The 22,900-nt window shown below is 35.3% G+C and overlaps 1 protein-coding gene across 1 annotated transcript in view; it reads right to left on the reverse strand.

Moving 5' to 3' along the window:
• Positions 1–1,219: 1,219 nt before the first annotated feature.
• RAB11A (RAB11A, member RAS oncogene family) overlaps positions 1,220–22,900 on the reverse strand; it is a 25,034-nt gene continuing 3,353 nt past the window's right edge. The window contains exons 2-5 of the mRNA XM_006770761.2: positions 15,088–15,283; positions 14,433–14,626; positions 13,324–13,404; positions 1,220–4,369 (exon numbers count right to left, since the gene is read on the reverse strand). Coding sequence (XP_006770824.1) covers positions 4,230–4,369; positions 13,324–13,404; positions 14,433–14,626; positions 15,088–15,283 — 611 coding nt within the window. The 3' untranslated portion in view covers positions 1,220–4,229. The remainder of the gene's footprint in view (positions 4,370–13,323; positions 13,405–14,432; positions 14,627–15,087; positions 15,284–22,900) is intronic.

A 22,900-nucleotide genomic window follows, 5' to 3' on the forward strand; every position in this document is an offset into this window, starting at 1 on the left:
CACTTAAATGTAAACCTAGACCAGTAACAGATTCCTAACATCCTCCTCCAGAACTGCTTTCATATCAGAGATAGCCTACAGAAAAGTGTTGAATCCTGGGGCTTCCCAGACTGTCCTGTTTCAGGCATGACTTTCTATAATATTCTTAGGTCTCTGTGATGAAATGCTTTGACAGAGAGGCTAGTACAATATAGTCAGAAACCTCTTACAGATAAGGAACCATACCACTTCCCTACAGAGATCTGAGAAGATGGTATGCTGAGAGACTCTAAGTTCTCAGTAGGGGAATGGGTACTAAAAGCAGTAGTACACTTATTCATTGGGATGGGGGTAATAAGATCTAAGATCTACTGCCATTAATATCATGTTCTTTAATAATTGGTTCTACTGAATAGCTAGTGCTGTGGATTGACCTACCTTCTTTTAGATTCCTATTAGAAATTTTAAAAAAATTGAACCCAGTATGTTTTTAAAAGTTCTCTCCCAGACATGAGTATCTTTTAAAGTGTATATTAAAAACCAGCAATTTTAATAGTAAAAGCCAAAAAACAAGCAGTTCTCAATTTACAGTTGACATAGCAGCCCATCAAGTGCTCCTCCCTGCATAGCGCATATGGTACTTTGATGCATACCATATTGTGAAATGGACAGTCATTTTGCAAATGTTCTGAAAGCTTTCATCTTATTTAATGGAGTTAAGATGAAAATAAAGATAACATTCTAATCAAGTTACGATGATAAAACCAAAATCATCAAGTATATACTTCATTTTTACTTATCTATTAAATTTGAATTAAAATGAATTATTTGGCTCTAGTACATGAAGAGAGAGTTCATTCACAGAATTACTAAATTGGAGCTGGGGTAAACCCCATAAATAATTTAATCTAGTCCCCTCAATAACTGGAAGGTGAGGCTCAGAAATAAAATGACTAAAGAGCTGTGGCTAGAATCTACCTCTCTGTCACCCAGTCCAGTGCTCTATTATACTTTCTTTTAACTTACAGAATTTGCTTATTTTCTCCTACCTGCCTAGTATCAAGTTCCTTTCAAATAGTCTTTTTTTATCTTCCAATTCAATTTTCAGGGAAATAGATACTTCAATTAAAATTATCTCTCAGACTAATGGTTTTCCCTTACATAAGCTGTAGTGATAATAGCATTTTGTATTGTTTTATCGTTTCCATAGCTTCCTACAGTTTGGGAAAACACACCATTCTTTAAAACTTTAGAATGACAACTCTAGTTTATTTGGCACAGTGTATAGGTGGTAGAAAAGGTGGCAGAAAAGAGATATGGCACCAGCACAGCCCCAATCAGGAGAAAAACATCAGCCCTGTTCTTTTCAGCTCTAGTCTGTTATGCTAACCCAATAAATGACGTGGTGGGAGAGGATCCTTTCATGGTCTTTGTTCATTTTTTTTCACACAGGGAATGAGTATCATACACAGTATTTAAACAAAATTCATATTTTGTTTTAAATTTTTTTCAGGCGTATGGTGTTTGTGAAACAGCAAACCAATCTCCATTTTCTCCTTTGTTAAAAGAGCTCCATAAATTGAAACCTAACAGGTTGGAATATGTTCTTAATTATCCACTCAGTCCTTGAATTATTCTGCTTCTGGTACTGGCCAAAATTGCCTAAGTAGTCATTTTGTCTCTTTAGGGAAATGGAAGAGATAAACACAATAGCTCAAACCACTGAGAGCATTTGTATTTTGTAAATACAAGTCAATAAAAACAAAAATTTAAGATGTTCATTTTCCCAATGATTAAATAAATATGCCTAGATTTAATGGGCAATCCAAACCCTTAAGAAGTTTAACTTTCCTGCAGAACCCTTCAGAACTTAAAAAATCTCTGGCATAATTCACCAGCTAGCATTCCTTAGAATTTAGCATACTCAATGCAATGGCTAAATTTAAAAACTTACTCTTACAGAGTAATAACTCCTATTAGAAAGAAATCATAGATAGCACTTGAGAACATTTACAAAGAAGTTTAACAAGTCAAGATGGCTGACTTTTCAGGAGAATATAATAAATTTTTTTAAAAATTGAAGTTAAAAAAACTAAAAAGTAGGGTCAAGCAGCAAAATATTTCTACTATACTGCCGTGGGCCCTAATTGTCATATTTTAAAATTTAATGTTTCTTACTTGAAACAGTTTGTCTCATGAGATACTGTTCAGGATGAAGATACTTGAAATGCAATCAAAGCCATTTTCTATTACTTCTGGTTTCTTGGACTGCTCCCAAAATCCAACCATGCCCAAGGCAACATTAAGTCTATACTTGATAAAAATTCAGTTACTTTATCATTTTCAATTCACTACCTATTTTTCCCTTCTCTTAAATAATTTTGTAAAAAACTGACTACTAATTTTCAGTAAAATAAGGAGCAATGGAGCCTCTTCCTGAATCTAGTGACAGGGTTATGTATGAAAGTATAGAGATTAATTACTTCCCTTGTATTTCTGATAATACTTTTTCCAAGAAAAGCACAATTGAACTACATGTCTAAAACCAAAGCTGAATTCACCCAATGGTGCCTCCAACTCCATGTTTACTCTGTAATGCAAGAATCTATAATATCTCATTCATCAGAATCAAATATTCTATGACTATATCCAAAGCAAAGGGAAAATGTAATCTGACAACATAAAGAATAGTCCCCCTATAACTGTTTATTAGAATATGAATATTCCAAATCAATAACTAAAAAAAAAAGCCAAGTTACAGAGCATGCATAAAATACAAAGTAGTGATTTACAAACAGATAAGTTGTCATACTAATACACTAAAATAAGAAAACCAAAATGACAAACCACAGCAATGCCTTCAGTGTGCCCCACACATCATGAGCATCGCAAAAGACAGGAGATTAACTGTGAAACATAGTAATCTATGCAATCCCACACATATATATATTTTGGGGATATTCCACCATCCTGAATAGAATCACTTCAGTTGACACAACTTTCAGAACACTGCAGAGTAAGTGCTTAATATTATCCACAAGAAAGTAAAACTAAATATTAGTGTGCACATTTGTGAATGAGAAACTAGTTGCTCCATTGATTTCAATAATGTAGTGGAAGAATACTATTTCAGGTCTGTATAATGGCCTAAATGCATTCTATTTAAACTCAAAGTACTATTTCATCTTAAGTACTAAAAGAATACATGCCGTTAAGTGATACTACTTGAGTAGAAATTAACCTCTCACTGTATTCTTTTGACATACTGAAACCAGATATTTAACTGGACTATATTCCATAATATACTGCAAAACTAAACAATCAGCATTATTAAAAGAATTATCCATGCCTGCTGGTGAATATGGTGATAAAACTAGGTTGCATTTCATTTAATGGAAGGTTTTGAGACAAAAATTACCACTTTACAATTTGATACTAAGAGCATTAAACCAGTTATTGCCTGAGCAATAAAATGCCACCTAATCTACTGCTGGGATATTAGATAAATTAGATGACTTATCATTAAACTTAGGCTGCCTAATCATTCCAACAGAAGCACCTCAGGTAGAACTCCACCAGTCTCTCCAATTCCCAGCCTCCAGAATCCATAATCATAACACAACTGAAAACCACAATACAATCTTCTGTGTTTATTAAGATAATTCTTGCCCAGAAAAAAAGGTGCCCTCTCGAATCAACTTTGATGCTTACAAAAAGTACATAACCCTATTAAGGCATTTTAGAAAGTGACTTCCAGAATAATGGAAAATTTTCAAGCTCTCAAAATCCTGCTATGCTTATAGGGCAATTCTTAGCTTTGTGGTAATATATAATGCACTGAGAGAAGAGTGCATGAATTGTAAGCTGCTCTGTGGCAAAGTGATAGCTTATTTCTAAAGTCTTCTTAGCTTGATTTGATCAAGACCAACAGGTCTGAGCTTCAAGTGATCAAGTTCTATTATGTCCTACAGTGACAGGTTTCCATGATGAAAAGGAAACAATCATTGAAGAATCCAAACATTCAGTTTATTAAACTAAGGCTAGTGAAGCCATAGCATGAAAAAAAGCTGCAGTCATTCGGGACAAATGGATGATTTTATAAAGCTAAAATCAGACTTAAAACACAGAAAATTTGTTAAGTATGAGGAAGTAATAAAACACAAAAGTGACCACAAGAATTACAAATATATTTAAATCTCAGACCTGGGAAATGGACTATACACAGCCTTCTATGGGAGAAGAGAAATGCCTTATATGTTCTGACAGCACTGCACCTTTGGCTTATTTTCAGTGGTTGGTGGAACATGAATAGGAACCACATTGTTGCTTGGAGACATGTCATTTTCACGTCTGTCTGACATTTGCTTCTGGGAAACAATGCGGTATATCTCTGAGGGGAAAAAAGAAACAGCAATACTCAGTGTTAAACAGACCGATCCAATAGTTGACATAAAAGATACATAAAGGTAGAAGATACATTTGCAGGGAAAACTGCAAATAAACTGAACAGAAAATGCATAAATTTAAAGTTTTATTTTCAAACAGCCACTGATTAGAGTCAACCATTATTTTAACAATTTCCCTTGGATTAAGAAAAACAAAGTTTTTCCATTTCAGAGGGAAAGATTCACCAGTCAATTAATAAATCTTGCTTTAAAGAAATTTCATAGTTTATGTGCTTAGATCTAACTTAAACCATGAGAGCCCTGGCCAGATGGCTCAGTTGGTTGGAGTGTCATCCGTACAACAAAGGTTTGATTCCTGGTCAGGACACATACCTATGTTGTGGGTTTGATCCCGGGCAAATACATACAAGAGGCAAACAGTTGCTGTTTCTGTTTCTCTCCCCTGCAGTCCTCTCTCTCTAAAAATCAATACAAATATATCCTCAGATGAGTATTAAAAAAATAATTAGACCATGAGAGTATTTTAATTGTACCCTTAGCAAAAAAACCTATATACACTGACACTGTACCACAGAATATATAAAAATAAATTTGTGCTATCACACACATTAAGGTATTTTTCTTGGCTGTATAGGGAAAAGCCCAATTTCATAAACATGCCAAAATCCCAAAGAATTCTTGGAACAGGAGGGAAAGATCATGTTTATCACTGCCTCCTACACTAAAGATAAATTGTAATTAAATAATTATTCAAAACAAGCAACTTAAGATTTTACATGACACTTATCAATACTACTTAGTGTCTACTCCTTCCACTAAATGTTAAAAGTTAAAACTCTGTAAGGAACAAAACTGTCTACCTCATTCATTGCTCTATCTCCAGCTTATAGCAAATAGTAAAGGTCTGATAAGTAACTAACTGCATGAATGTTATTAAATTCCTACAGCAAGTATCTTTAACACATTTTATTTGGTCTTATATTGCATTACCTAAGAGTATTTCCCTCTGGCTATATTATATATCTTATTTATCTTTGTTCCCCCAGTGCTTCCCCCCACCCCAAATATCCTCAAAAGGTAAAGGAATTCTAAAACTACAACAAACTGACATGATATGCCCTACTATTATAATGTACTATGAAAGAATCAATGTATTCCCATCAAGGACATCTATGTATTCCTGCCAAAAAATGTTTAAAATGAATTTATTGTGAGGAAACAACTAGATAAATTCAGATTGAGGAACACTACCAAACAACCAGCTAAGATTCTTGAAAAAAGTTGCCATAAAATACATTTTTAAAATGGGGTAAATGTTCTATATCTGTGCAGTCCAATACAGTAGCCACCTATTTAAATTAACTAAATAAAATTTAAAACCCGATTCCTCTGTTCACTAGCCATATATTTTTTTAAATATATTTTTATTGATTTCAGAGAAGCAGGGAGAGGGAAAAGAGATAGAAACCTCAATAATGAGAGAGAATCAACTGGCTGCCTCCTGCATGCTCCCTCCGGGGGATCTAGCCCACAACACAGGCATGTGCCCTGACCAGGAATCGAACTCTGATCGCCTGGTTCATAGGTGGATGCTCAACCACTGAGCCCACGCCAGCCAGGCGAGATATATATATATCTATATATATATATATACACATAGATAGATAGATATCTCTCTCTATATCTATCTATCTATATATATATATCTATAGATAGATATATATCTATATCTATAGATATAGATATAGATATATATCTATCTATAGATATATATAAAATTAGAGGCCCATTGCAAGAAATTCGTGCAAGGGGCTTAGTCCTCGCAGCCCTGGTTGCCTCGGTCAGCCCTCGCAGCCCCAGCTTCATCCAGAAGGTAGTCTGAACAGTTGTGCTACTGTTCGGTCTAATTAGCATATAAGCTCTTTATTATATAGGATTTTAATATATTTTTATTGATTTCAGAGAGGACGGGAGAGGGAGAGAGACAGAAACATCAATGATGAGAAAGACTAACTGATGGGCTTCTTCCTGCATGCCCCAAACTGGGGATCAAGCCCACAACCCGGTCATGTGTCCTGACTGGAAATAGAACTGTGACCTCCTGGATGCTCAACCATTGAGCCACACCAGCCGGGCAGCACTAGCTATATTTCAAGTACTCAATAACAGCCTGTTATCAGTAGCTACTCTATTTGATACCCCACATATAAAACAATTCCATCAATGCAATTGACCAGACCCTAAGTTTAAAATGTAATAATCAAATCTATAAAGGACATTAGTACACACAGGAAAAACTACTGCTCATTATCTAATACAGTATAAACACAAATTTCTTGGATATGGTATATGGTATTGTTATAATGTAGGTGATTACCTTGTTCTTAGGAGAGAAAATACTCAAATATTTAGTAGTAAAGTGCCAAAATGTGTACAAACTATTTTCCAAAGATTGAGCAAAGCGGGGAGGGAGGAGTATATATACACATGTAGAAATAAACTAAATGTGACAAGTTGATGACTAGATGAAAGGTATAAGGTGTTCACTATATTATTTCTGTAATACTTGAAAATTTAAAAAATATAAAGTTATAAAAGAAAGTAGAATTGTGTTTTCAAAATGCTCCTAGAACATGTCAACCAACTGCAATATGAACATCATTTGGATTATAATTTGAAGTGTAAAAAAAAAGCTTAAGATAGGAAATTTTAATATTGTTTGGATAATAAATGATAATATGAAACTACTGCCAATTCCTAAGTGATTTTGTTGTTATGGGCTTAAGTCCTAATATTTCAGACATACCTCATAAAATGTTTACAAATGAAATGATGTAATACCTGGGATTTGATTCAAAATAATGGTGGGGGGAGAAGGTGGAGGAAAGATTAGCCATGATGATGGCTGACAACCACATGGGAGTTCATGATACTATTCTACTTTTACTATGTTGGAAACTTTCCATAACAAAAAGTTAAAGAGAAAGAAATGTACAAACTGAATTAATACATTTTCTCCAAATTATAAACTAATTTTCCTAAAGCTGAACAGCAAGCTGTACTGCTAGTCAGCTGAATGTATAAACTAACAGAAACACTGACAACTAGTGTGCCCTTTTTTATGATTTAAGCGGGAGGGAGTGGTACTAAAATTTATGTTTGAGAAGAAGGTTGACACTGGTTCAAAGCTTAAGAAGCATCAAGAGAAAAAATAGATTACAATAAAGACTACTGACTAGAATTTTTTAAAAACGAGGCCAACAAAGGAGTCTTCATTTAGATTATTTTCATTGAAAAGGGATGGGACCAGAGTGTGTCAAAGGTAAAAAGAAAGATAGTCATTCAATCAGACTAGTGGCTAAGGAATAAATGTAATCATCAATTTACTGTAAAACTATTCCATTCATTCTATTTTTAAAAATATATATTTTTATTGATTTCAGAGGGAGGAGAGAGGGAGAGAGAGATAAAAACATCAATGATGAAAAAGAATCATCAATCAGCTGCTTCCTACAACCCCTTACTGAGGATCGAGCTTGCAACCTGAGCATGTGCCCTGACCAGGAATCAAACCGTGACCTCCTGGTTCATAGGTCGACCCTCAACAACTGAGCTGGGTTATACTATTCATTATTCTTTACGTTTTCTCTCTAATCCCAGACTGGATGGCTGGTTCTTTTTCAAGTGCAAATGAATAAATGTGACCCTCTACAAATTTTAACTTCTCAACAAGTTATATTAAACATTACATTAGGAGAACCAAAGCAAAAAAATATTTTACATGAAAAGCAAATACTGGATGGGAGGAAAAGGAAGAATTCCAGAGAACATTGAAAGTTAAATAATTAAAGAGATCTTATTACAAAGTAAGAATTTTGAGCAGTGCTGTATAACTGCCTACAAGTACTATATACTGTTTTGTAGAAATGGATTAATTTTTCATTTGCTGCAGTCACCAAAAAGATACCTGCTAATAAAAATAAGGCAATGAATCAAGAGGAAAATATTGGTCAGAAAATTAGGAGATAATCTCGTTTAGAAACAAATGTATGTGATACACCAATTCCTGTGCAGCCCCTTTTCAAGATGTCCAAAGAATAGGTAAGATTAGAAAGAAAAGGAATTCTGCTTTATCTTTCTTATATAAGAATATCTTATCAACCTAAATATGAAGTAAAACATTAATATAAGACAGCTTTAACTATAAACAGATAAAGTTAAATAAAAAAGACATATATCTATTTCTACTCTAATGGAAGTATGGATCAAGTTGCAAAGTAAATTCTAAGGAAGTCAAATGCCACTGTTCCAAATTGGGGAACAAAAAGAGCTAAAATTCTTCAATGACAAGAATTGTGAAAATAGCACAGGCCTGAGTTATTCCACTAGAGCCTAGATCAGAATTTTTTAGGTGTTCTTCAAACCCAATGCTCACCAAGTAAGTTTCTCAAAGGTCAAAAAATGCTCCAATTTAATTACTGACACATATTTAAAAGTTGCCACATTGCAAGAACAAAGCTACTACGCCTAAATAAGAGATTTTCACTACTCTAGTAAAATTACAGAAGCTCCCCCAGCCCCCACTCACCCATCTGCAGGGGATACAGTGCAAAACCCCAAGTGGATGCCTAAAACCACAGATAGTGCCTAATCCTATATATACTATGTTTCTTCCTATACATACAAAACTTTTCACCAAATGGAAGTACTTTTTACAGGTTAAGTTCTCTTTGGTATATCTATTAGAATCATCTACTATACTAGCATTACTACTCTTGTGCTTTGGGGCCATTATTAAGCAAAATAAGGGTTACTTGAACACAAGAACTGCTATATAGTCATCTGATAACCAAGAGGGCTACTAAGTGACTAATGAGTAGGCTAGTGTACACAGCAGGAAACACAGGACAAAGGGGTGATTGACATCCTGGACAGGATGGAGTAGAAGGACACAAGATTTCACCACACTACTCAAAACGGTGTGTAATTTAAAACTTACAAATTGTTTATTTTTGGAACTTAATATTTTTGGACCACACCTGACTGTGGGTAACTAAAACTGTGGAAAGTAAAACTGCAGATAAGGGGAGACTACTGTAATGCCTGAAAACTTTCACTCTACTTTTAAGTCAATATGCTAAGTGAATTAAAATCTTTTCTACCACAAAAAGATTTAGTCTTCATACTAAAAAGATGACTTGTACTTAGTAATTTGATGTAGAAACCTGGTAGATATCACCTTAACCAAGTGACCAAAGTTAACGTCACTAGTAATGAATAAAACAAACCAGTATCATGAGCCTCCTAATATGATGCACTAAGCACTTTCGTGATGTTCCTGCTAAAAATACATAACCTGAACTTAATCACGAGGAAACAGTAGACAAAAACCCAAATTTAGTAACTGTATCCTTCAAAAAAATTACAATACAGAAAAGACCGACAAACTGTTTCAGGTTAGTAGAAACTAAACAGCGAAATACAATGTGTGATCTAATTCCAGCCTTTATTTTGGTAATAATTGGAACAACTGGCAAAATCTAAATAAGGTCTGTAGTTAAACACTGATCTTTAAAGTTACTACTTAACTCTAACTTTGAGAATTATACTATGGTTTAAAAGAGAATGTTCTTGTTTTTACAATAAAAAGTACTTAGGCAAAAACTATTTTTTTCTTACAGCAACATCTATATACAATGTAAATATGGGTAATATGGGTGAAGGGTATTTGCCAATTCTTTTACTATGATTGTAACTGTTCTTTAAGTTTGAAATTATCAAAATTCAAAGTTAAAAGAAAAAAATAAGACTATGGAAAGTATTATTGATATATAGTAATATTTCAATATATAATCTTAAAATTAAAAAGCTATTTTTTCTTTTGTTTAAGTATATATATTTTATTGTTGATAGTATTATAGATGTCTCCCATTCCCCGCCCCTTTTAATCCCCTCCTCTCAGCCCCTACCCATCCCCCCAGGTCTACACCCCCCTATTGCCTGTGTCCATGAGCTAAAAAACTATTTTTTTCTTATAGCAACATCAATATACAATGTAAATGCTCCCTTAATACTGTTAACATTTAAGGTGAATTAAGCTTAATGAGTATTTTTCTCTTTCCTGTTTCTTTCTATGCATTAATCCTCCCACTGGTAAAAAAAAAAAAAAAAAGTTTTGAACAAACATCCTAACACTTGCAAAACAGCACAGATGTCTGCTGCCATATGCAGTGATCTCTGATCCCACAGATGAACACTGAGATTTATGCAGGAAGTTGAGGAAATAGTGAATATAGAGAGGAAAAGTGATAGCAAGTGAAGCTAAAGTCTTGTTTTTTTTCAAGCAACATTAGTCAAGCAATAACAGAAGTTTAATCTAGAGTAAATTATAAGAAAAATAGCCAGATGTTCTTCATCTTTAAGGACAAAACAGCTCCATTTTAAGTATATATCACTGTTTACGACTAGTTCAGGTTTAAGTAGATTATAAGTTCAATGTCACAAATGATGCATACAATAGTCCACAGCAGATGGAAGAATTGGTCTCACCTTTACTTAATATCAGAATAAATGGGCCAGAAATTGGATCAGGATAAAAGGGCTAGGATTATAGCAGAGGAGATGCAATTGGACAAAAAAAAATATCCCAACAAAAGGACTGACTAAAAAGTTTTTCAAGTGACATTTTTAGAGGCCTTGAGACTCAGACCTTCAAGATGACTTTTTTTCTCTTTCCTGTTTCTCTTTCCTTATTTTAAGACACTATAAATCTAAGAACCATGGAGACTCAGTGACCTTAGTTATAGAGGGAGTGGGAGCAAATAGTTAAAAAGTAGAAGCCTACCCTCCTAAGTCTAAAGTTAGTATTAGTCTACATACTGAGTCAATAGAATCCACTTACGTGGTTATAAAGGAAAAAGTAGGATTTATAGATATACTGCATATTTAACCAAATCTTGCCTGTTTGAAATGATCTGCAATGAAACTACACAAGATTTTAAATGAAAGCTACTATATTCCAAAAACTATTTATCCAACCCCAGCACCAGTTCTTTTAGTTACTATTTTTTTTAAAATATATAGATTTTTATTGATTTCAGAGAGGAAGGGAGAGGGAGCAAGAGAGAGAAAGAAACATCAGTGATGAGAGAGAATCATGGATCGGCTGCCTCCTGCTCGCCCTCCCTACTGGGGATGTGAACCCACAACCAAGGTACATGCCCTGGGCTGGAGTCGAACCTGGGACCTTTCAGTCCATATGCTGATGCTCTATCCACTGAGCCAAACTAGCCAGTGCTAGTTACTATTTTTTGATAACAGAAAAGAATTCTAATAAGATAGGTATACGAATCACCAATATTTAGTTTTTTTAAGTTAAATTTTTTCATACCTTAATTGCTATTTAGCTACTAATTTATCACATGTTCACTATGTACCAGGAATAGCTAAGTATTTTATATGCACAAACTCATGTACGCATTTTGGAATCTAGAGTAGATGTCTCAGTGACAGGCAATTCTTTTCTATGGATTACAGAGACAAAAACCTTGAAGTCACAACCTAACAGTCGAGGAAAATCGTATCACAGGTATTTGTTATAAATTGAGACTCTCAACAAAAAGAAAATAACAGAACTCCCCAAAATATATTTAAATTTTATAGGCAAAAAAAAAAAAAGTAAGACCTAAAAAGATTAAGTAACTTACCTAAGATTATAGAGCTAATAAGTGGAGGAGCCAGACTAGAACCCAAGTCAGGCTTCCAAGTCCATGCTTTTAAATCCTAGGTCTATTCCCTACTTTTTAGAGTAAAATAAGACATTTAAAAGTTAAAACCTGTTTACATCTAATACAAGTGCTGCATACCAAGAATCTTGTTACATTATAATTGAAAACATTTATTTAACCATTTCTCCATATAGACTTTTTTAGAACAAGACTATCCTATGTATTAAAACTAGCGAGCTCTTGCCCAGCTCAGTGGTTAACCATCCACCTATGAACCAGGAGGTCATGGTTTGATTCTGTGGTCAGGGTACATGCCAGGGGTTGCGGGCTGGATTCCCAGTGCAGGGTGTGCAGGAGGCAGCCAATCAATGATTCTCTCTCATCATCAATGTTTCTCTCTCTCTCTCTCTCTCTCTCTCTCTCTCTCTCTCACCCTTCCTCTATGAAATCAATAAAAAATATATTTAAAAACAAATAACTATCAAGTTCTTAAAAGTAACATATAATTTTAAAGTACTTAAAACAACCTATCGAAGTATTTATTAAAGGAGTAAGATTAATAAAGACAAGGTAAATATGAGTCATCACAAATAAAATGCCTTCTTATACTTGAGGTTGACCTGGTCTGCATATCCACATTCCAAAACAGCATGAACTTTGTTCCTTCCCCACTACCTAACTTTTCTATATTCAATAACTGGCTGATTTTTTCCACGGGTGACACTCTGCTTCTTCTACAATATACCATGAGAGAATTTTACTTTTTTTTTTCATTTAAATTTTTAAGAACATATTTTTCCCTAGCTGCTTCTATAACACACATCAGAACCTAGAATGCCTTTACTTTACTGAATTTCAATAAGGCATTTATTATATTTATTATATCTTTCCATAGCCAGGATTTCAATATTTATCTTAGAAAGTACATTTAAGCATTACTCTGTGACCATGAATTATAGAATACATGGATAATAATAGAAGTGAACAAATAATTTTCAAAGTATTTTCCCACTATAAACCAGATAAATTAGAATGATTAAAGTTCAACAAGCAAAAGTTGTAACTAATTTTATAGCTCTTGTTCTAGTAGCTCTCTAAAATGATAGTCATTCTCAGAGAATGTGACAGTTTGTTTTCCCAATTAATTTGTTTAAATTATCTCCCTAAAACTTTTATTTCCCACTGGTATAATCTGAAAATGCAAGTCTTACCTGTCAGAATTGTCTGAAAAGCAGCTTCTACATTTGTAGAATCTAGAGCTGATGTCTCAATGAATGACAAACCATTCTTTTCTGTGGGGAGATGCAAAAACTTCAGTTTTGTGCAAAGTTAATACAAGAGATGTAATACACTCAAGGCTTTAAATGGAAATATAAAAGACCATTCCTTTCCTTTCATAAAATTAATTTTAGAGAGAGAGGAAAGGGGAGAGGGAGAGAGAAATAATCGATTTGTTGTTCCACTTCCCCAACTTCTTGGCAATAAGGATACCATTCTTGGCAATAAAGGATACTTACACTTTAGTAGATTAAAATTAAACATAAAAAATTTTTACTGGGTTCATTAAAATAAATACTTGGTATACCTAAATACTACCACAAGAATGATAACACTACTCAAAATATAGTAAATTATCAAATATCCTGCTACTTCTATCCCTATGGTCCTTTAACCACACAGCTATGGTATAAACAAGGATGGGTATATGAGATTCACTTAGAATTCTATAACTATATTATTTGAAATAAAGCTTCTTGCCTGGAAAACCAAAAATCGGCATAATCACTAGTGGAGGCTCACAACCTTCACTAGCCAAGAATGTACAACGTTGCCTTCTGGTAGAATGCCCTTCCAGAACAGTGGCAAGAGATACGTAGATCCCCTGTAAAGCTTAAAAAGTTATAATTCCTAAGCAGCTGAATGCCTATGATCCTTGACACTCCCTGGTCTACTACTTTTCAGAACCACATAGAGCAGCTTTGGTAAACATAGAAGCATAAAGGAAAAAGAAACAAGAATACAGAATAGATTTCATCTAACCTTTCCAGGAGAGAAAAGGAGACAGTATTTATATTCAATTTTTGGCAGCAAAAACTCAAAATACTATAGTGTTTTAATGACTCAAAATTAAGCGAAAGAGCCCAACAGTCATCATATACTTTAAAAACAACAATCCTTGCTGAACATTCATTATTTATTCATGTTTACTTCTCTGAAACTACTGTGAGTGACTAACCTCATTGGAAGGGTTATCAAAACTGAAAATATGACAGTAAGAAATACAGAATCACTGTAATAACATGAAACTCATATCACTAACCTGCAAAAGCTCTTGCTTCATCTGTAGGAACTGCCCTGAGATGACGCAAATCACTCTTATTGCCCACAAGCATGATAACAATGTTACTATCAGCATGATCTCTCAGTTCTTTCAGCCATCGCTCTACATTTTCATATGTGAGATGTTTAGCAATGTCATAAACCAACAAGGCACCTACAGCTCCACGATAGTATCTGAAAACAGAAACATATGTAACTATTAGAAAACAACTACAAAATAGAAGGAAACACTAGGAAGAACTAAATATATGGATTATATATATTTTAATGTTTTTACTGATTTTAGAGAGAGGAATGGAGATGAAGAGAGAGAGAGAGAGAGAGAACATCAATTGGTTGCCTCCTGCACACCACCTACTGGGATCCCACAACCCAGACATGTGCTTCAACCAGGAATTGAACCAACCTTTTGGTGCATGGGAGGGACAACTCAACCAAGCCACACTGGCTAGGGCATGGATTATATATTTTTAAAAACACATTTATAAATAAATTTCAAAATCCTAATACTGGCATTCCTAAAAAGGGGGGGGGGAACCTTTTTTGATAACAAAAGTCAGCTAATTAACTTAATGGCAACCAATTCACTTGATGGCAGCCTATTTCACAGAACTTAAAAAACTATTGAGACTTACGCTGATGTTATAGCTCGATATCGCTCTTGCCCAGCCGTGTCCCATATCTGTGCCTTTATTGTTTTTCCATCAACCTGGATGCTTCTTGTTGCAAACTCTACTCCAATGGTGCTCTTGCTTTCGAGATTAAACTCATTTCGAGTAAATCGAGACAGGAGATTACTCTTTCCAACACCAGAATCTCCAATAAGGACAACTGAAAAGACAAAGAACTTTATCTAAGATGAATGAGACAAGCACACCACCTTACAACAGCAATTTTCAAGCGGTGTGTCACAAAAATTTTTTAAACATGCAATACCTGACTAGCCAGAAGCACTGACTTCTTTTCCTTAGATTATCAAATAAAAGAATGATACCACATCAACCGAAGGACTTGTATACATATGTATAAGCCAAACCAATGGGCATGGACAACAGGGGGATGGGAGCATGAGTGTCTGTTTGTGTGGGTGGGAGGTTGGGGATTAATGGGGGGGATGAGGACACATTTGTAATACCTTAACTAATAATAAAAAAAAATAAAAAAAGAATGATATCACAACAATAGCCATCCAGTGTGAATGAATCAAAATTATTCCTATTTTTCTGTCAAATTGACAAAAATATAGGAGTATATATTTTTGGTGTGCCGCAGAATTTTAGTAGTTTGTGTGTGCCATGAGATGAAAAAGGTTGGAATTTGCAGCCTTAGAAGGTAACTTGAAAGATAAATCCTAAACCAAACAATTTGTGACTCTAACTTGTATCAGACATGAAAAATAACAAAGGATATTAGTTGGTGGTATAGAGAGAAAAAATGAATATTATGTTCTTGGTTTCTTCAAAGAGTAGGTGTGACCTCAGGACTCACACCTGGGCAAAATGAAACACATTTAACATATGAGGCATCAGGTTTATAAACTTTGCCACCCAGATCACAGAAACAACATTTGCATTTAACAGACTGGCAGGAAACTAGAGACTCCTCCAAAAACAAACACTCCATCCACTGAGTTTAACAGGGAGCCTAGGAAGCTGACTAATAATTCTGAGCCAACAGGGAACATACACTTTCACTTACCACTTCATGATTTGTTTAAAAAACAGGTTTTGTTTTTTAAAATTGATTAACTGATTGATTGGAAGAGAAAGAGAAACATCAATTTGTTGTTCCACTTCTTTATGCACTCATTGGCTGCTTCTTGTGTGTGCCCTGAACTAAGATTGAACCTACAACCTTGGAGTATAGGGACAACGTTCTAACCAACTGAGCTATCCAGCCAGGGCTTTAAAACAGGCTTTGATTAGATAAAATCATTTCCTATAATTACTATTTAGGAGACAGTTTATTTATTAACTAATAAACATACGGGGATTCTTTTCACCCAAGGCAATATTCCCCTTAAGAATTTTAAAAACAATGGGGATATAGGCAGTTAAATTATTTTAAAGCATGTCTATCAAAATTTAAAGAATAAAACGAGTTCACTGATTTACAGGACCTGAGTCTGATAAAACTTCTTTCCTTTGTAAAAATGTTATAGGCACTTCAGGAAATATTATACTTATTCCTATTGTGAACTACTAATGCTTCTTACTTCTTACTAGCTAATCTAGACACCAGGACTAGAAAATCAAATATGCAAAAATAACACCAAATAAAACCATGCCTTACTAAAGAAATTGGGATTTGGTGGAATGGACAGGGAGTGGGGAAGAATGTAAAAGCTGAGAGGCAAAAAATAAAATAAAATGCAATAAATAAAGTAAAATAAATAATAAAATAAAATAAACTGAAAGGCAGCCCTAGCCGTTTTTGCTCAGTGGATAGAGCAAAAATATATATACTGGACTAATTTTTTTTTAATTTTCTTATTTATTGAGTTGAAAGAGAAAAAAGAAACACCAAAATATATATATTTTTTGTAAATAAAAATATATTTAAACAAAAAACTGAGAGGCAGGTGTGGCTTAGAGATTGAGCATTGATACATGAACCAGGAGGTCACAGTTCAATTCCTGGTCAGGGCACATGTCCAGGTTGGGAGCTCAATTTTCAGTAGGGGGTGTGCAGCTGATTAACGATTCTCATCACTGATGTTTTTCTCTCTCTCCTCTCCCTTCCGCTTTCTGAAATCAATAAAAATTATTATTTTTTTAACTGTGAGAGTTCACTGCATTCTAGTCAGAGGGTGAAGAGAATCCATTATGCATTCCTTCCCTGCCATAAGAGTGGATAGAAGCTGGCCTCTGGGCAGTCTTAGAGGGAGTATATTATCAAATGCATATCTTTCTAGTTTCCTTTATCAGCTGATTCAGCAAGAAATCATCCAGGCAGCAGTGATTCCATGCAGCACAAGGAGTTATTTCTAGCAATATAATCAAGTAGAGGTGGCAAATACCACAGATATTATAATAAATGCCTTAAAGTGGATACCAAAGAATATACTAAGGTTATGAAAGTAACATATAATACACTTCCAATTTTATAGGAAGGTTGGTTGATATGTTAGTTTCCAAGGTCCACCATTCTGGACGTGAGATGAAATCCCAATTTCAGTAATAGAGTCTACCCTCTTAATAGGATACTCACTATTGCCTCTCAGAGAAAGGGGCTGAGTGTTCTGCAAAGGAAACCTCCTTTGAATCATTTTTGGTCCCACACTTGCACTGAGGTATAAAAGCCTCACTTTAAGTGGGAATAGGAAATAAAAGAAACCCAAAAGGTTAACCATTTCTATTTCATAGGCACTCAGATATCAATCAGTAATTCAGGAGCCAAAGAGCAAGACATCTAGAATGATAACATCTTTAGAAAATAAAAAAAAAAACACCATCTCCCTCCAACAAAAACTCTAGCCCTTTAAAGTTTTTTATTTCTTCCCTTTTGACCTCCACTTTAACTAATAACTATGTTCATTGTCTCCCCATCCTCAAATCTTTATGCCATCATAAAGTAAGTTAGTGAGGGCATTTTCCCCCTCAATGTAAATAATTAACATTATGAAAAAATAGCACTTTTAGCTAAAAATAATTCAAGACTTATAAATGCTTTATACAGTATAAAACAGTTATCTCAACGAGACATAGACAAGATTGCTAGAATTAAGATTAGCAACTTGTTAAAGGATCATATCTTAAGTTACAACAGAAGATAATGTTTAAGAATAGTGCTGCTTAGATGATGCTAAGAAATTACACAATAAGGAAAGCTGCTTCTATTCAGTTACCAAATGAGAAACCAAACTAAGAAGTAAACATTTAGGCTCACTAAAAAAAAAAAAAAAAATATTTTTAGTAAGAATAGATTAAATTATCTAAGCAACAGGAGAGAACTCATTGGCTATGATTTAAAAATCAAACCAAAGCCCTAGCCAGTTTGGCTCATTGAATAGAGCTTTGGCCTGCGGAATGAAGGGTCCTGGGTTCAATTCTGGTCAAGGGCATATGCCTGGGTTGCAGGCTCCACCCCCACTAGGGGGGGTGCAGAAGGCAGCCAATCTATGATTCTCTCTCATCATTGATGTTTCTATCTCTCTCTCCCTCTCCCTTCCTCTTTGAAATCAATAAAAGTGTATTTTAAAAAAATTTTCATGGCTCAAACTTAATTTCTAATTAGTTTCATTAAGATGGTAATATTTAATTGCATTTTTTAAATGTAACACACAATATGATCACACTACACAGTTAAGAAAGGAATCTGTAGTGACTTTCCTATTTTACATAACTGATATCTTAGGTTAAAAGTACTTTGAACATTCTATAACTATAGCCATCATCATAGATATAAAAGCCTAGTATGCTAAGTGTCCAACCCATCAGTCAGCCAGTTGCTATGATGTGCACTGACCATCAGGGGGCAGATGCTCCAACTGGTAGGTTAGCTTGCTGCTGGGGTCCGGCCAATCTGGACTGGGCGAGACAGGCCAGACATGCCCTGGAGCCCTCCCGTGGTCCCTCCCTGGCTGGCCAACCTCCCACGATCCCTCCCAGGCCAGTTTGAGAGAGGGCACAGGCCAAGCCGAAAGACTCCACTGGTGCACAAATGCATGCACCAGGCCTCTAGTAAAATATATAAACATAAATAACAGCATCTACATATGAAACAACTATAGCATTTCTAAAATAGCCTGACAGTATTTATTACCACTTGGTTAACCTTATCTGCTGAATTTTAAGTATCATCTCTAACCCTAAAACTGAATTTGGTTCAATATATATCAAATATTAGGCAGCTAAATGCCATAAAACGTATTATACATATTAATTATATTAAGTAATTAAAATTTCCACCTATTCAACCACATTTAGTTTTATGTTTTATACACTCCCTTGCAAACTAATATACTGGACTAATTTTTATTTTTTTTATTGAGTTGAAAGAGAAAAAAGAAACATCAATTTGTTGCTCCCCTTATTTATGCATTCATTGGTTGATTCTTGTATGTGCCCTGACTGGGGATCAAACCCACAATGTTGGTGTATCAAGACAACTGAACTATCAGCAACTGAACTATCCAGCCAGGCTGAACTAAAATTTAATTCAACAAATCAATCATAGTATTATCAGATCTGTAAGTTATCACCTGAAGAAAAAAGTGATAGTTTTTATACTGCCTTTTATAAATAAACTTGGAGATCTTTCTACTCTTCGAACTACAGAATGGGGCAAAAGTAGGTTTACACTTGTGAGTATTCAAAACAGTTTATTCTTATTATTTACTAGAGGCCCAGTGCACGACATTAATACACTTAAAAGGCAGGGAGTACCTCAGCCCAGCCCAGCCCTCTTGTAGTCCAGAACCCCACAGGGAGCGGGCCTAAGCTGTCAATCCTTAGCACTGGAGTGGAGGCAGCGAGAGAGGTTCCCGCCACCACCGCAGCAATCGCCAGCCGTGAGCCTGGCTTCTGGAGCGCACTGACCACTAGAGGGCAGCTGCTACATTGAGCATTTGCCCCCTGGTGGTCAGTGCACATCATAACAACCGGTCATTCTGCTGTTCGGTTGATTTGCATATTAGGGTTTTATTATATAGGAATAGTTATTGTATTATTTTCCATACGAACAAATGTAAACCTACTTTTGCCTCATCCTCTATATTCATAGTACCTCACCGAAAGAATCTTCGTAAGGCTGAAATCTAGACATGTTTTCCAGACTCAGCAGAATCTGAGTTGCTCAACCAAAAATTTTGAAAGAAAACTACCAAGATGCAAGAAAGCAAAGTTCCTATGATCATTTCTACTGATAATTAGCTGATAATGAATTATTACTGACCTACAATGAGATTAAAAAGAAAATGGTGTAGACTAAGTAAAACAGGTATTTTCAGAAAATATGACTGAGTGGATTGGTATCTACCATAATATTTGTAAATAGGAACTATGGTTGATGCTTATTTCACTTATATGTTCCACAGGGCCTTAATCACATTGTGGTTTAAAATAAAAAGTTTTTAAAAATAAAATCAATCACCTACCAAAAGTCTTAATATTAAGTTTAACTAAAGAGTAATGTTCAGCCCTAACGGGTTTGGCTCAGTGGATAGAGCGTCGGCCTGCGGACTAAAGGGTCCCAGGTTCGATACCGGCCAAGGGCATGTACCTTAGTTGCGACCGATGTTTCTCTCTCATCGATGTTTCTAACTCTCTATCCCTCTCCTTTCCTCTCTGTAAAAAATCAGTAAAATATATATTTTTTTAACAAGAGTAATGTTCAAGAACAAATACATAATTCAGATTAACTGTCCTGTTCGCCCCACATTTGGATCACCCTACACTAATCAAAATACAGCTTCTTTTTTTTTTTTAATTGATTTTAGAGAGAAAGGAAGGGACAAGGAAGGAGGTAAAGACAGAGAAACATCGATTGGCTGCCTCCCATACTTGCCCAACCAAGGTATGTGCCCTGACCAGAATCTGGTTTTCAGTATAGAGGGCCAGGACAATACCTCTTCATTTTTAATTGGTTAGAGTGACAAACTAACTTCCATTCCCTCAACTATTAAGTTTGCTAGGTAAGCCTTCCTCCAAGTAGAGAGCTGCAGCCTATCTCAAGTCTAGAATGAACCATTTTAAAATAAAATTATTATTAATTCATTTTGAATAATAATAATTGTATAAATAAGAATTTGGCTAAATAATCAGCACTGAAATAAATTAAAAAAGTGACTCATATCCTTTAAGAACTTTAAGTGGAAATCCTTCTCAGCAGAATTTTTTAAACACTCTACCTTAAACAGCAAAATATACAGCAAAATGAAACCATAACCCATGGAAACAAAGTACTTTAGAAGTTCCTAGTTTTAAGTTTCCTCACTAATATTTAAATACTCTTATATTTATAAAGATTTATGGTTTAAAAAAAAAACCTGACAAGATCACAGTAACTTCTTTCACATTATTACCATTTATTGAGTCCTCACAGAAACTAAAATTTTATAACCAGTCCCATTTAATTCTCACAACAGTCCTGAGAGGTACATACTGTTTCCTTTTTATAAGTGAGGGAACTGACGCTAAAAAAGTTAACTTTCTCAAGGTCACAAAACAGATTTAAGACCTGAGTCAGAATTTGAATGGGCCTCTGTGACTCCAAAGCCCTGTGCTCTCAATCATTGTTAGTAGGATGTTCTAAGCCCAAAATTAAGTTAAAATTCCTTAAGCCAACCCAGGATAATATTCTTAGTGAAAAAGAAATGGCTTCTATAAACCAACATTTAGGTTCCAAACCAAACAGAAGAAATACTCTGACAGTCTATCTTGTTCTGAATTAATTACTTCAAAGGTAAGCTAGCTACTCACTGTCATGGCACCTCATTAAAAAAAAATTTTTTTTTAATTCTCCCTTTAATAGCTAAACTCATGTCCAGGGTCTCACTTAAGTAATTTCACCTGATCTCAGATGACTTCAGCAAACAGTATATAAAATGCATTAGGTACCCTCTTCTTGTAAATGACTTTCCACTCTGGGGGGGTGGGGGAAAGGAAGTGGGTAGATACTGAACATATTCAATATTCACCCCGTATAACAGAATATTCTGGCCCAGAGGAGCAAGTGGTGGTAAGGGCATCATCAGCTAGTATGCAGAGATTTGCAAAGTACTGGTAGAGTAAAGAAATGTTACCTGCTGCATTTGGTCAATCATTCTTCCTTAGCACCCAATTGCAAAGTCAGACACCGCCACCATGCTTAATACTCTTTCTAAACTCCACCCTCCACTGTAAAGCTTTAACAGCAATGGCTTCTCCCTCCCTGGTAATGATCTTTGTTCAGCATCATAACCACTGATGGCTCCCTCCTAATTCAGGAGCAAAGAAAGAACGTCAGAGAGAGAGCCCATTCACTGAACAAAAAAAAAGCATTTACTGTACTTTTTTCTCATTGGAAACTGTACCCTTTATCTCTGTTGATTTAAAAAAAACACACAACTATTTGGATTCTTTCCGGACTAACCAATAAGCAATTGTTTCTACCCACTCCTCACCCTCCAATATGTGTTGTCTTATAATAAATATTTAATTCGACCGAAGAGCACACAACTTCTCCCCGCCGCCCACTTTTTGGGAAAGGTCTGTAGCCAAGGAGGACTCTTCCCTTCCTGCTCCAAAAACAGGTTGGGTCCTCCCAGCGCTGCAGCAGGAAGCGGCCAGTCCATGGCGATAAAGGCAGCTCGCATTTGTGCAGCGCACAGCCTTTCCTGCCCGGGAACCGGGCCTGCAGGTCTGGCAGGGATAACAGCCACCACCCATCCGCAACCCCTTCCCGCGAGCGGAGTCAGAGTCACCCCGGGCCGGGCCGGGCCGGGCGCCGCTGGGGAGGGAGGGAGGG

This window comes from Myotis davidii, unplaced genomic scaffold (genome assembly GCF_000327345.1).
Source record: "Myotis davidii unplaced genomic scaffold, ASM32734v1 scaffold461, whole genome shotgun sequence".
NCBI classification, from domain to species: Eukaryota; Metazoa; Chordata; class Mammalia; order Chiroptera; family Vespertilionidae; genus Myotis; species Myotis davidii.